We start from the raw sequence: 12,603 nt of genomic DNA on the forward strand, positions 1-12,603 counted from the left end.
CAGAGCTACAGTCCTTCTAAAAGCAAGATTCAAACAGTTTCAGACTGCATTTAGATTTTTGCATTGAGATAACATGTATTAGCAGATGCTGCACCTCCACTTAACATGAGAATTGCTTTGACATAGTCAGCCATATTCAGGTAGCATGATCTCACCAGATATTTTTTAATATCCCTCGCATCATTAGGTTTTTATTGCAGGGGTTAGCCCTAGCGAGTCCCCTTCGTGCCTTCTGTGAAGATCCGACTAAATCTCTGTGAGAATAATTAGTGTTAGTGAGTTATTTTTAGATCATATGATGTGATGATCAAATTGAGTGATTCAGTATCCTATGCTTAAAATAGCAACTTGAGTGGGTAGTAATTAGTGTCAGACTTAGTGTGGCATTGTCTACATCCTATTCCTAATGACTGTCTGAGGACTGCGGAGTTTGTCTCGTGCTGGGCAATTTTAGGTGGCGTGATGGAGACCCAAACATACCCACAGAGTCTCACGCACACACACCCCCACCAGCCTGCACCTCCCGCCCCCTCCCACCGCAATCCAGACACACTTCCATGCTTTCACGCACCTCCTCTGTCCAACACACGAGGAGCTAAAAATAGATGACAGTACGACTTAAGAGCTGAAAGGAAGGAGAGGGATGTGAGGAAAGGATGAGGATGAAAATCAAAAGAAAGAAACACAGAGATCATCAAAGATGAGAGGAGGAAGAGATGGAGGAGAAAAAGAAATACAAGATAGCAAGAGCGGAAAAGCCAAAAGAAAAGAGCTGTAAAAATGAGGAAGAGCGTGATGTATTGTTCCCTTGTTGCCTAGCTGAGAACAACTCAGTCCTGTTAACTGTCTGTATTATGCTTCTTTTCTTAGCAACCTCTCAAGGACAGGTGTCCAGTGACTGACACACACCTGGCAACAACAAAACATCCCTAAATGACTGTAACGCATGTATGATTTTAAGGGCAAAACAAAAGCTGATGATTTAAATGAATAGTGATAAAGAGTGATCATCAACTTCCAAATCACATTTTGGGCTAACATCATGATTGCTCTTTATTTATATTGCTAAAGTTAGTTTTATGAAATTATGCAATCAACATTTTATGTCATGAGTGATTGGTCTGAATAATTACCAAGCAATGTTTTTTTTTTTTTTTTTTTTGCTTAAATAACAAAACCTAAAACAACATTACCAAAACTGAGATCAATTTTCAATTGACAGGCAAAAGTAACTGCCATTACATCTGACATCTGATTGTCTTTAATACCCCCATCAGCCACCACCCAGCTGGCGAGTTATTATCCTCATAATTCAGCTCTGTTTTTATATAAATACAAAGAAAGAAGTCAGTCCATGGCAACTTTTGCATCAGCATGACCTAACGATCTAACTGGTCTGCTGATGTCCTATCTGAGATTTTTTGTTAATCAGACAAATGCCTGAAAGGAATGGAAATTTCTAAGAACTGGACCGCTCATTAGGTGTAATTTATTTCACTGCATAATGTTTATCTTTGTAAAGTGAACCTAGAGGTGGAACAACATCAACTTAAGACATGGGTGGTCAGAGTTGTTACGTGGTCACAGGGACAAACAAAGACACTACTTTAGAAAGATTTCATGAAAAATAAAGCCTGTTCACATTCAACTGCGTAAATTACTTCTCTGCATCTCTCATCTGACTGTTTGAACCTTCTGGTGTTTGCTGTGTATATTTCAGTGCTGGCTTCAAAGTCAGACTAACAGCTCTAAAGGCATTTCAATTTCTGCCAAGCAGAAGTCAGAACACCAATTCACACATAAACCGATGGGAGAGAGCGAAAGGCCAAAGGTGTACAGTCACAGAAAAATAAAGAAGCAGATACGCTGGGCTGACACAACAGGGAGGGAAGAGAAAAAGGCGAGCAGACAGCGTGACAAAACACAAATGAGCATGCAGATAGAGGGAAGCGGGAAGACACACGAGTTGACAGGAGCACAATCAGGCCTAGGTAGAAGTCAGAGAGAGTCAGAGTCAGGTGTGCACAAATACAAATGATCATACAGACAAAAAGACAGAGAGGCAGGGAGACAGGTCATTATGTGGGTCACACAGAGACATTCAGACAGACAGGCAGTTATGAGCGCTTGTTTTTGCTCTCTACAGAGGGCTGGTGCAGCAGGTCTGGGGACAAGGCCTACGTTTGTGTGATGGTGGATGTTTTTGTTAATGCAATCAACATCTGTGGCTCAGATGGCAGAGCGAGTTGCCCACTAATCATAAGGTTGGCACTCTGATCCCCGGGTCCGCCAGTCCACGTGGCAAAGGGTCCTTGGGAAAGACAATGAACCCCAAGTTGCTCCAGATAGCAGGTGAGAACCTTGCGTGGCGGCTCTGCCACCGCTGGTGTGTGAGTGTGGGTGTGAGAGGGTGAATGGCAGGCAAACTGTAAAGCATTTTGAGACCACTGAGGTGATACAGCGCTATGTGAGTGCAGATCATTTACCATTTAACAGAACAACAGTTTACTTCTCTCCTTCCCTCCTGATAGTAAGTGTCCCCTTTAGTTCAATAATTCCCGAGAAGGCCATGAGGAAACAATACGAAAGTTAAAAATAAAAACTAAATTAAATTGACAAGTGCTTTTATGAACTTGAATAACAACTGAACAATCCATGTTGCTTTTTCATCATCATTGCCTCTTCCACAACACAACAATGGCTCATCACCCCCTTAGCTACCTGATCTATTTGTGCTATCACCATTACAACCAATAAAGTCTCAAACTCTCTCAAAATTTCAATCTTAACTTGTGTTAAAAAAACATCAACTCCGACTTATCATTTTCCCCCCTTTTTTTTTTTCACCATTGGCCCATCCACAACATATACAGCCAGAAATAAAAACTACATTCATACACTGCCCCAGTTCCTCTGATGACTGTGTAAGACTTCACTGGGACATGAAGAGTAACATTGTGGTGATGAAAATGTGTTGACCGTTACGCTGCAATGTGGTCAAAATGTTGTAGCCCTTCAGCAAGATAACAGATCGTTGTCTGCCAATATGTCCCGTCTTTTGTCACATCCTCCTGATTAAAATCTCCTGGCACTGGACCGGTGCGCTGCCAAAACCAATTATCCTTTTACCAGACTTAGTAACTGGCTTCTACTCTCTATCACTGGTGGAGTGTTAATTACCGGCATTCAAAGTTAGACCAGTACTGAGAGTATTTGGCCGCGGGGTCCCTCGTATCGGGGAATTCATTTGGACTGTGCAGCAAAAGAAAAGGTTAAATGTCATAGACCTACAGCCCTGTTTCCACTTTCATCAATGCCCTGCATTCAGATGTGTGGACGAACACCAACTTCAGACGAGGTCAGGGAACAAAAGGGGGGACTGGCTGGAACATGGTGTGCATACAGTGCAATAAAGCATAAAGAGATGGACACAAACACTGGCTGAATACTGAAAGCACACAAAGCAAATTAGGAGCTGGCACGTGAGTATGGTAAGTTCAACTTTTAAAACATAAACTGAAAAGGGAAGAATGAATTCGAACATGAGAAGATAAGGTTTAATTTCTACCAGTAAAAATAGCAACATGAGTGTGAACCGTCTTTCCTAATTAATACGAATTCAGAGTACCATTATGTAATACGTTGCGATGTTCTTGTCAGCATTCTATTGTTGTTTTGTCATCAAGATGTTTACTATCATTAAAAAAAAAAAACATACAACTAAGGCTTTGTACCCCCCCCCCCCCCCCATTGTGTAATGACATTTCTCATCTTGATGTCTTTTCTGAGGAGACTAAATCAAACGCAACTCTTATGTCAGTCAGATATAGCTGGACGTGTTCTCCACACTTTTCTTTGTGGGTTTGTTGGCTAATGTACAAATCTGGAATGCTTTGGTGCTTCTGCAATAAATTCCTTTCCAACTTTCTGTCCAATGGCTTTCAATATAGTGGCAGTGAGAGCCACTGTTATGGTTGTGTGAGTGAAAGTTTAGATTCCATTCATACCATTCATGTTAATAGAAAAACAGCAGGGCTCTTGTGTTATTTTGGTCTATTTGACTTGACCGTCCTTCATTATCACTACATGGCAGACAGATTAATGGCGGCGGGATCATAGAACTAGAAAACGTGTACAGGGAGATCAAAAGAAAAAGGAAGGAGGGAAAAGAAGGTGGGTGAAGAAAATGAGAGTAGGAGAGGAAAGGGCAAGACCAACATCTTGTCACCACCTGTGACCCAGCTTGCTGCCTGGGGATGTTGCTTTTACATAAGAGCAGCGGACAGAGCTGTGGCCAAAAATGTTTTTTTTTACATAAACTAACACGCTGCTCTCAGAGCACAAGGGGTGCTAACCATGCACAGCAGGGTTAAGTCACCTCCCATCCTTCCACACAAAGCCCATACTTCACAGGCAGACCTGGCACATGTATACTGTGATTCTCTGACAATCTCAAATGAAAGAGGGAGCTGTCATTCCTGAACACACACGTATACAAACACAGATCTCCAGAAAAAACACAAAAAGGGAAAAAAAAAAAAAGAGGCAATAACAAGCTTGTGATGCGCTGGCGAATGTAATCTTAAAAATTCCCCATTTTAAATAATTGAATAATAATTAAATTATGATTTCATATGACAGACTAACTAATCTACGTGGCTTAATACAGACAATTTTTGGCTCCTGAGGTGTGCTTTCAAATACAACAAATTTAACCAGGACTGTTGGCAAGGAGGATAACAGCAACACATATGCTCTGGCAAGCACAACAAACAAACAAAAAAATCAACACAGAATTAAATGTCCCTCAGACGGCGAGGGAGATCAGAACATAACCAAGTGGAACAAGAGAAAGGATGAAACTACGACAGGAAAAAGCCTCTCTCAGTAATTACTTAAGCTTGGGTAAATATTTAGAAATCTTCAGAGGGGATGTGGACAGCTTGCCGAGGCACCCTACATTTAAAGGAGCTGTGTGGCTGAGTCACCTTGCTGAAGGACAGCTTTTATAATCATTATATCACCAAAAGCTAAGGGTGTGTCCTGACCATGGACAATCATTTTGAGTGGTCTTACCTTTGTAATAAGAGTGCGGTACTCTTCTACCTGGTGGTCGTTATTATGGCATCCTGCCAGGAGCTGCCAAACCTCCCCGCGGAGCGCCTCAGGGATGCCGCTCCGCACCAAAGCTGGCAGCTGTTTAGGACGCACTGATAAGTTCGTATGCCTGGGAGAGGAGAGAAGAGGAGAGTTAAACATGGCACTTTACCAAATACTCATTTTAACTTTATTAATGTTGCTTATTGCATCAATCTTCAAAAGTATGGTCTACTACTGACTCCCTCATGACTTGCAGTTATTTCTTTCTGTGCACCCCAGCCATATTATCATCGCCATTGATGGTTTACTGGGGCAAGATCATAATAATTGGGGGTGAGAATAAGTTAAGTAACCTAAAACCACAAAAGTTTCAGCCCCACCTAGGAGTTTAAATCAATCAAAGACTCAAACGGTACTCTTTCAGAATGTAAAATATGAACTATTTTTGTACAGAAATCCCCGAAATTACCTTTTGCCTTTCCCTGAAAGTCTTCAGTTTTTCCCCTGATATTTTATGCTTTATTTTACCCCTACTTTATCTCGACCAGGGTGGGAAAACAAAAGACTATAGAAGACTATAAGCCAACAGAAAACTGCAGGGACAATACACAGAAAGTCAGACATTTTTATGTTTTCTTTCCTGTCTTATTTTAATATTTAAAATGCTAAATCTGTTGAGAAAAGACTCTTGGCGAGTGATATAAGCTTACTGCACGCAGTGTTAAATGAACTCAGGCATCTGGCAGCCTGCTAGTAAGTGACAGAGACAGAATTAGAGAAACAGAGAGAAGGAAAAAATTGGAGGCACAGCTGTACCTACCAACTACCTTTCGCCTGACTGGAGCCGACAGAAAATCGCTGATGATTTTCTCACTTCTTCCCCTTTCTTAATCCACCACTCTCTATTTTCTGGGTTGGTTTTGTTTATTTGTTCCGAGTGTCAGGTTACACAGTATGTGGCATTTTTTTGTTGAGGCTAAGAAGCAAAACTGTGTGCATGTGTGTGCATGTGATGTAAGTAATATCAGGCCTGGTCCTCGGGGAAGATTATTGTAAAGGGCTTTCAGTGATTTGCCTCTCTGTGCTCCCCTAGTACTTCATCACACAATGCCACAACACACACACTCATTATAACACACAGAAGATCAACAATCACACACAGAAAGCCTTGTGTTATGATGTGCTAGTCTTATGATTCCTTTCTTTATTTAGGAATAACTTTAATCAGAAAAGGGAGACAAATACCTCTGAAACATTCAGTGCTTTAATGGTCGTGTCAAGGTTTGGTACTCTAAAGGGAAATTATAAATACCTTACCTTAAAAAAGTAATGAGGAAAAAACCTTCTGCATTATGATAAACACGTATTGTATTGTACAAATTCAAACACATTTTCCTATTCCAGACAGGGAGAACGAGAGAGAAGGCTGTGCAGTGTACAGTATGGTATTTTAAAAAAAAAATTTTTATGTATGTGTGCGTGTGCGTGCGTGTGTGTGTTTGTGTGTGTTTGTGGGTGAGGGGAATCAAAGTGCAAGCAGTTTTTAATCCGTTCATTGCAAGCTTTTGATTAAAAAACAAATGGGAGAAGGAAGCCATCTCAATAAGCTGCTTATCAACAACTGCTGCCTGCTGCTCCCTGTACAAAGTTACTGTAACAAGGGAACAAAGCCTTACCATTTGGATAATAAGTCTCCCCAGGTCTCCAGGATCTTCTCTGCACACTCCTTCGAAACATCACCTGACCCACTGAGTAAGGGCTCGTCATTATCTGGACGTACAGCCGAGCACAAACAGAGCGAAAACAAGTGTGATACATTATTGGGACTGACATTTTCTTTTTTAAACACTGGACATTGTACACCGTTCACATTTGCATGTAAAATACAATGATTAAATAAATGTGAGAATCAAGTGATATGCAGATTTTGTCTTGCAGGGAATAAACTTGCCTAAATGTACCTACTCCAGCTAACAAAAACAATTAGTTTTAGAGTGTAAAATGAATTGTTCATATGACAAGCCAAAATCCACTGGTTGTGATGTTAATTACTGTGTGTTAATTGTTTTATGCATTAATGTTTTTTATCCGAGCCGTAGACATCAAAATACTGAGCTTAAACTACAATTTTCAAAACAAATATTTCACAGACATATTTTACATGACAGACGAGATGTGGCATTTTATGAGCTCAACTTGTTCGGTCATTTTTTTCAGCTGAGAAACTATGCTATATATACACCTGCTGTGGTCTCTAAATAATCCCTGAAAATATCAAGGAGCAATCACTGGACACTAAGTCCGAGGAGTGGAACCGAACTGCACAGAAAAACGCCAGTGATGCAATCATGCTCCCTGCCTTTTATATTTTTGGCCACCCCTTACGAAATAGACACACCACTGATGGCAAAGTACTTTGAGGCGAGACAGCACAAACAGTTCTGTAACACAGTGATCTCTCACAGGATTTCAAGTCTTGTGGACCACAAGTCTATATCTGGCAATGTACCACAGGACAGTTTTAATTCAAATTAAAGCATCTGTGACCAATATAGATACAAAAAATGCTTAAACACAAAATATCTGGGAAAGTGCAGCATAATTTAATTGGGGTATAACCCTGTTTAATTCCAGGCTGCAGGGCAGTACTGCTTTTATTACTGTGTGCTGAAGGTGCCTGCCTCTGAAAGAGGCCAGTCCCGACCAAGGACACCACAATGGTTCAGCATTCCAGAAGAACAAACCATCATTTATATTATCTTGCCAGCCGAGTGTCTGTTTTACGGCATTTTATGAGTCTGAACGATCGAGTACAACAAGTGATTGAAAAAGTTAAAACTATTATCATTTAGTTCTGTTGGTGAGGCTTATTCTGTGGCTACAAGTGGTTATGTCTGCAAAGATCACTTTCAAATGAGTTATATAATGAAATTACACCCTTTGCAATATAAGGAATTCGACTTTTAACCTATTCGGTATTCTTCTAAAGTGTGTGTCTTTTATAAAGTAAAAATCCCCAAAGAAATGACTCAGCAAAAAAAAAAAAACAGCATTTAATCACCTTCCTCCTCATCGTCCTCAGGTGGGGAAGGAACCATGGTACCAGGCCCGCTAGGCAAGATGTTGGGACTAGCTGTGGTCTTCCTTTTTTCTCTCTCGGTCTCACTTTCCAAACTCACTACCTCATAAAGTGTGTCAGAGGCAGGACTCTTGCGTTCCTTACGCTCCATCTGAGAAGAGAAGACATCAGATGAACCACAGGAAAAAGTGGGGAAGGAGTAAATCATCTTACGTTTACATTTATTTTTCAAAACATACTTAGTAATGACAAAAAGCTGCAGTGTATTAACAAATAGACTGCTTTAGCTGGTATCTGGTCACAGAGACCATCACTTGAATTGATTTTATCCCAGATGTTAAACTGTGTCGTGACTTGACAAACCTGTCGCAGTTTAAGGTAGAAGGTCTCAGTGTAGCTACGCTTGCTGAAGGGCCAGAACAGCCTGTCATTGGGGGAGCACACTCTGACCCTCGTCTCCAGCAGAAAACGCACCGGCTCCTCCACCTCTGTAATCACCAGGTCCACTGCTGTCGTCATGTACATGAATTTATCTAAAAAAAATAAAAAACACAGTAAAATGTCATCCCAACTTCACGATTGACTTCCATTCGCCATCTATAACTAACAAAGATGTCTATCAAACCCAATTATTATTTATAACAATTACACAAGTACAGTTCCCATGCGTATTCAGTGTTGCCATAATTTGACCACAAACTGCCTCTTCATTTGAGGATGGTGGAAAGTGATTCTAACACTTCTGTCAAATATTGGTGAGAAAATATGAGTGATTAAACAGCCAAATGGGCAATAAATATAATCCAAGGAAATAAGAGCTGTTGAAAACCATTCTCTCTTATATAAATCTTGGACAGATTTCTGGCTCTCACCTTTGGGCGTTTCCTCGTTCACAGCCTGGAACTGAGGCGTGTTGGGGTTCCAACTTCCTGTGATGATGTAAGACTTCCCGTCGGAGCTCTTTCCCATTGACTCCTGAGGAGGGCATAAGTAGGAGGAAGTTAGTCACACACACACACACACACACACACACACACACACACACACACACACACACACACACACACACACACACACACACACACACACACACACACACACACACACACACAGTAGCCCACCAGGTCTAGCAGGTGCATGTCGCTGTTCTTCACATTTTTCCCTGGGCTGAGCAGAAGTCCAAAACACCTGGAGAAGATATACACACATACACAGAGGAACACAAGAGAGAGGGAGACATGTGATATGAGTAGGATTACATAAGGAGGGGAAAAAAGGAGAGAGAAAACAGAGCAAGAGTGGGAATGAAGCACATTAAACGAACAATAAATCTCTCTATAAAGTACAAGCAGTTGTAAAATATCACATATGTTACCGCAAATAGCTTCCTGAACTGATCCGCTAACACAGACCAGAGCATGGAGAATATTAAACACAGCACTTCAATCCTGACCTTCTCCGGGTTCATGAAACAATAACAAATCACGATGAAAATGGAAGTCTGCAAAAGTGCAGTGGAATGTTGAAATTTCACCAGATTTATTAGAACCTGGAAAATAGAGGAGGCTCTGAGACAGACTCTCCTAAATCATCACATTACAACTGTCCCAGGACACTTCAACACTGATGTGGGCCGACACACGGATGTAAGGATGTGGTGGTGTGTGTGTTTATCAATTATAGCCAAGTGGTTCCTTTCTTTTGAATGCCTGGTCAAGTTTTAAGCTGACATATTGTACATCAATTTTAGCAAATGGAGGGGTCTCTGTCAGTCTGACAGATGTACAAATTCCTTTCTCAAATATTTTACTTTTAAAAGGACAAATCCAGTCATAAACACTTGGATACACCCATCTCTTGGTTGATAGATTGTTTCTACTTGCTTTTATTGTGTCAAGTAATATATCTGAAGTGTTTGCGGATATATTTTCAGAATAAATGTTTTCTCATTCAATTAGAAGCAACACAAGGACCTTAATGAACATTTCTTTTAATGTTTCAGTATTTCCCTGCTGCCTCTGAGTCACGTCATCAGTTCTGACTTACTTGACCAATACATGAAGCTGAAATAGACATCTGAAGAAGCTACTCTGAAGCTACTCTGTAGATGCACTGTGTGTGCATGAGTGCGGGAGTGTTAGCGCTATATTTTACCTCTCAATAGCCAGTTCCTTATTGGAGGTCTGCTGAATATAAATGACAATCTTCTTGTCCAATCCCGCACGCAGCTTGAAGCTCTGCTTGTCCTTGTCTTTTGCTACAGCACTGAATATAAAAAAAAGAAATATTATTATCTTAAAAGATCCCAGATGGAAAAAACAGACACAAATTTGAGAAAACCATATCCAGTTTAATTATGTAGCAGAAAATGTGTGTCAAGTTTGACAATGACACAGGCAGGCAAACACATTAGAAAATAACCCAATAACCCCAAGCTGACAAGAGACATGGTTGTTTTGATCCTATATACCGGCGGAGGAAAGAATAATCAATACTGCTGCAGTTTACAAACGTAAAATTAGATCAACCAGAGTTTTTTTTATGCTGGACATCTCGTCAGTGGAATTTTGACCTTATTAGTCAACCAGACATTGAAAAAAATGTTAAGACAATGGCTAAAGTTTAGAATAGACCCATTTACCAAAATGATACTGGGGATAATAACCAACTTGTTAAAAACATTTCCTCAGAAACATAAATCAAGGTTCCCCAAGCCCTCGTGACAATAATTCTGAGCTGACCTGAGCTGAGTAAAAAAAGAACAAATTATGATAATCAATTTGAAGTCTACAGCAAACATTTGGAACCTTGAGGTAAATTTGAGGCTGCGCTCAGTTCACAAAAACATGTCCCTTTGTCCCTGTCTACAGACAAATAGGCTTATTTACATCCTTTACAAGGAAACATTATTCCAAGACATTCTATTTCTGTTTTATTTTACAGATAACATACGGCATCGTTACACAGTTCTTGTAGCGTGTTCTATATCTTTCTTTATTAAGCAAGGAAACACACAATGTGTACTTGCATGTAGAAGCTGTTTGCTTGGAAGTCAGAACATTAAAAATATTGAACTGAAAGCTAATAAGGAGGAACTATGTGCTGGCTAAAAATATGTACGCAGAAAATATTTTTCTTTGTTTTGTTTTTCAAAGAAGTAGAGTATCTCGGGCTATTTGTGAACACACGGAAGTGACTCAGTATTATAGGAAAACAAAATAAAAAGGTCGGGGAAGATGGGTTGAGTAGAAACAACACAGGAACTTTCTGTTGTGTTCTCTTGTCTATGAGGGAAGTCTGTGGGTGTGTGATTAATTAATAGAAGGGGTCGAAATATCAGTCTTCTGTTATTTTTGTTAGTAATTGTATAGTTGCTTTTATCATTTTTACGTTTCATTTATCTATACGTTTTATGTATAAAGGAATTAGATGAAATTGGATTCCCTCCTTTGTAGGATTTTAACTACCTGCTGTTGACATCAAGAAGGTTTGTGACTTCAGTAATTGAGTCTCCAAAAAGTGTATAAACTTTGAACAACACTTGATCCTCATAATTAGGAATGTATTTATGTTCTTGTATTTGTGTGTATCACACAGGTGATTTCCTAAATTAATCTTAGGTCGCTTGGTGATCATTTGAATTAAAGCTTTCTGGCTGGACTGCAACAACGAGATCCTATAAACACGAACTTCTTGTATCTATTTCAAATGAAAAGCCCTTGTTTCAAATTAAAAGCCCTCTAGCATTTCATACATGGTCCAGCCGTGTACTACATTTTGACCTCGTCTCTGCAAATTCTTCAAATTCAATTTAAAGATAATATCACTCTTAATTCCCCCCCCCCAAAAAAAAAAAAAAATCCAAGATATACTTAAATTACTAGCTGGATTTGATTAGCAAAGCTAGTGTTTGTACTGTATGTAGACTGATGACAGAGATCTAGTAGTATGTCTGCATCTACCGTATATGAAGTACATTTTTCATATCTAACATAACTCTGTGACCATCTTACACAATAGTTTCAATGTCCTAAAAATTTTAATTCAGGAATACAGGATGCTTTAATGTTAGTCTCACCTGAAAGTACCCTTGCCATCATCCTCCCTGATCTCGAGGCTGACGGTGAAGGTAAACAAGTCACTGTCAGGGGTGAGCGGAGCAGCGTGCTGAGATGACAGAACTGCCTTCTTAGCTGACCGCCGAAAGGCTGTGGCAAAGCTGTACAGTATCCTACTCACCTGCAGGGGAAAGGTAAACACACACAAAAAAAACTTTAAAAACAAACAAAATCAAGCCATAAAATAACAGATATACAATCGAATATAAAGATAAAGCTGCATAGAAACACAGTTAAACTCAACACAATACTGTATAAACCCAAGACTGTAAAAGGAATGTACACCTGAATAAATAATGACAATAT

At 39.9% G+C, this 12,603-nt stretch overlaps 1 protein-coding gene across 4 annotated transcripts in view; it reads right to left on the bottom strand.

Annotated features, from left to right (window-relative positions):
- LOC138206776 (rab GTPase-activating protein 1) overlaps positions 1-12,603 on the bottom strand; it is a gene marked incomplete at its 3' end in the record, with an annotated part of 68,444 nt that overhangs the window by 38,447 nt on the left and 17,394 nt on the right. For all 4 annotated transcript variants that reach the window (XM_069163716.1, XM_069163713.1, XM_069163717.1 and 1 more), the window contains 8 exon segments: positions 5,077-5,227; positions 6,777-6,870; positions 8,162-8,330; positions 8,543-8,712; positions 9,052-9,154; positions 9,301-9,367; positions 10,334-10,444; positions 12,258-12,418. In XM_069163716.1, the coding sequence (XP_069019817.1) occupies positions 5,077-5,227; positions 6,777-6,870; positions 8,162-8,330; positions 8,543-8,712; positions 9,052-9,154; positions 9,301-9,367; positions 10,334-10,444; positions 12,258-12,418 (1,026 nt within the window).

Source organism: Embiotoca jacksoni, unplaced genomic scaffold, assembly GCF_022577435.1.
Source record: "Embiotoca jacksoni isolate LCO1_2020_lvr unplaced genomic scaffold, fEmbJac1.0.p SCAF_10, whole genome shotgun sequence".
NCBI classification, from domain to species: Eukaryota; Metazoa; Chordata; class Actinopteri; family Embiotocidae; genus Embiotoca; species Embiotoca jacksoni.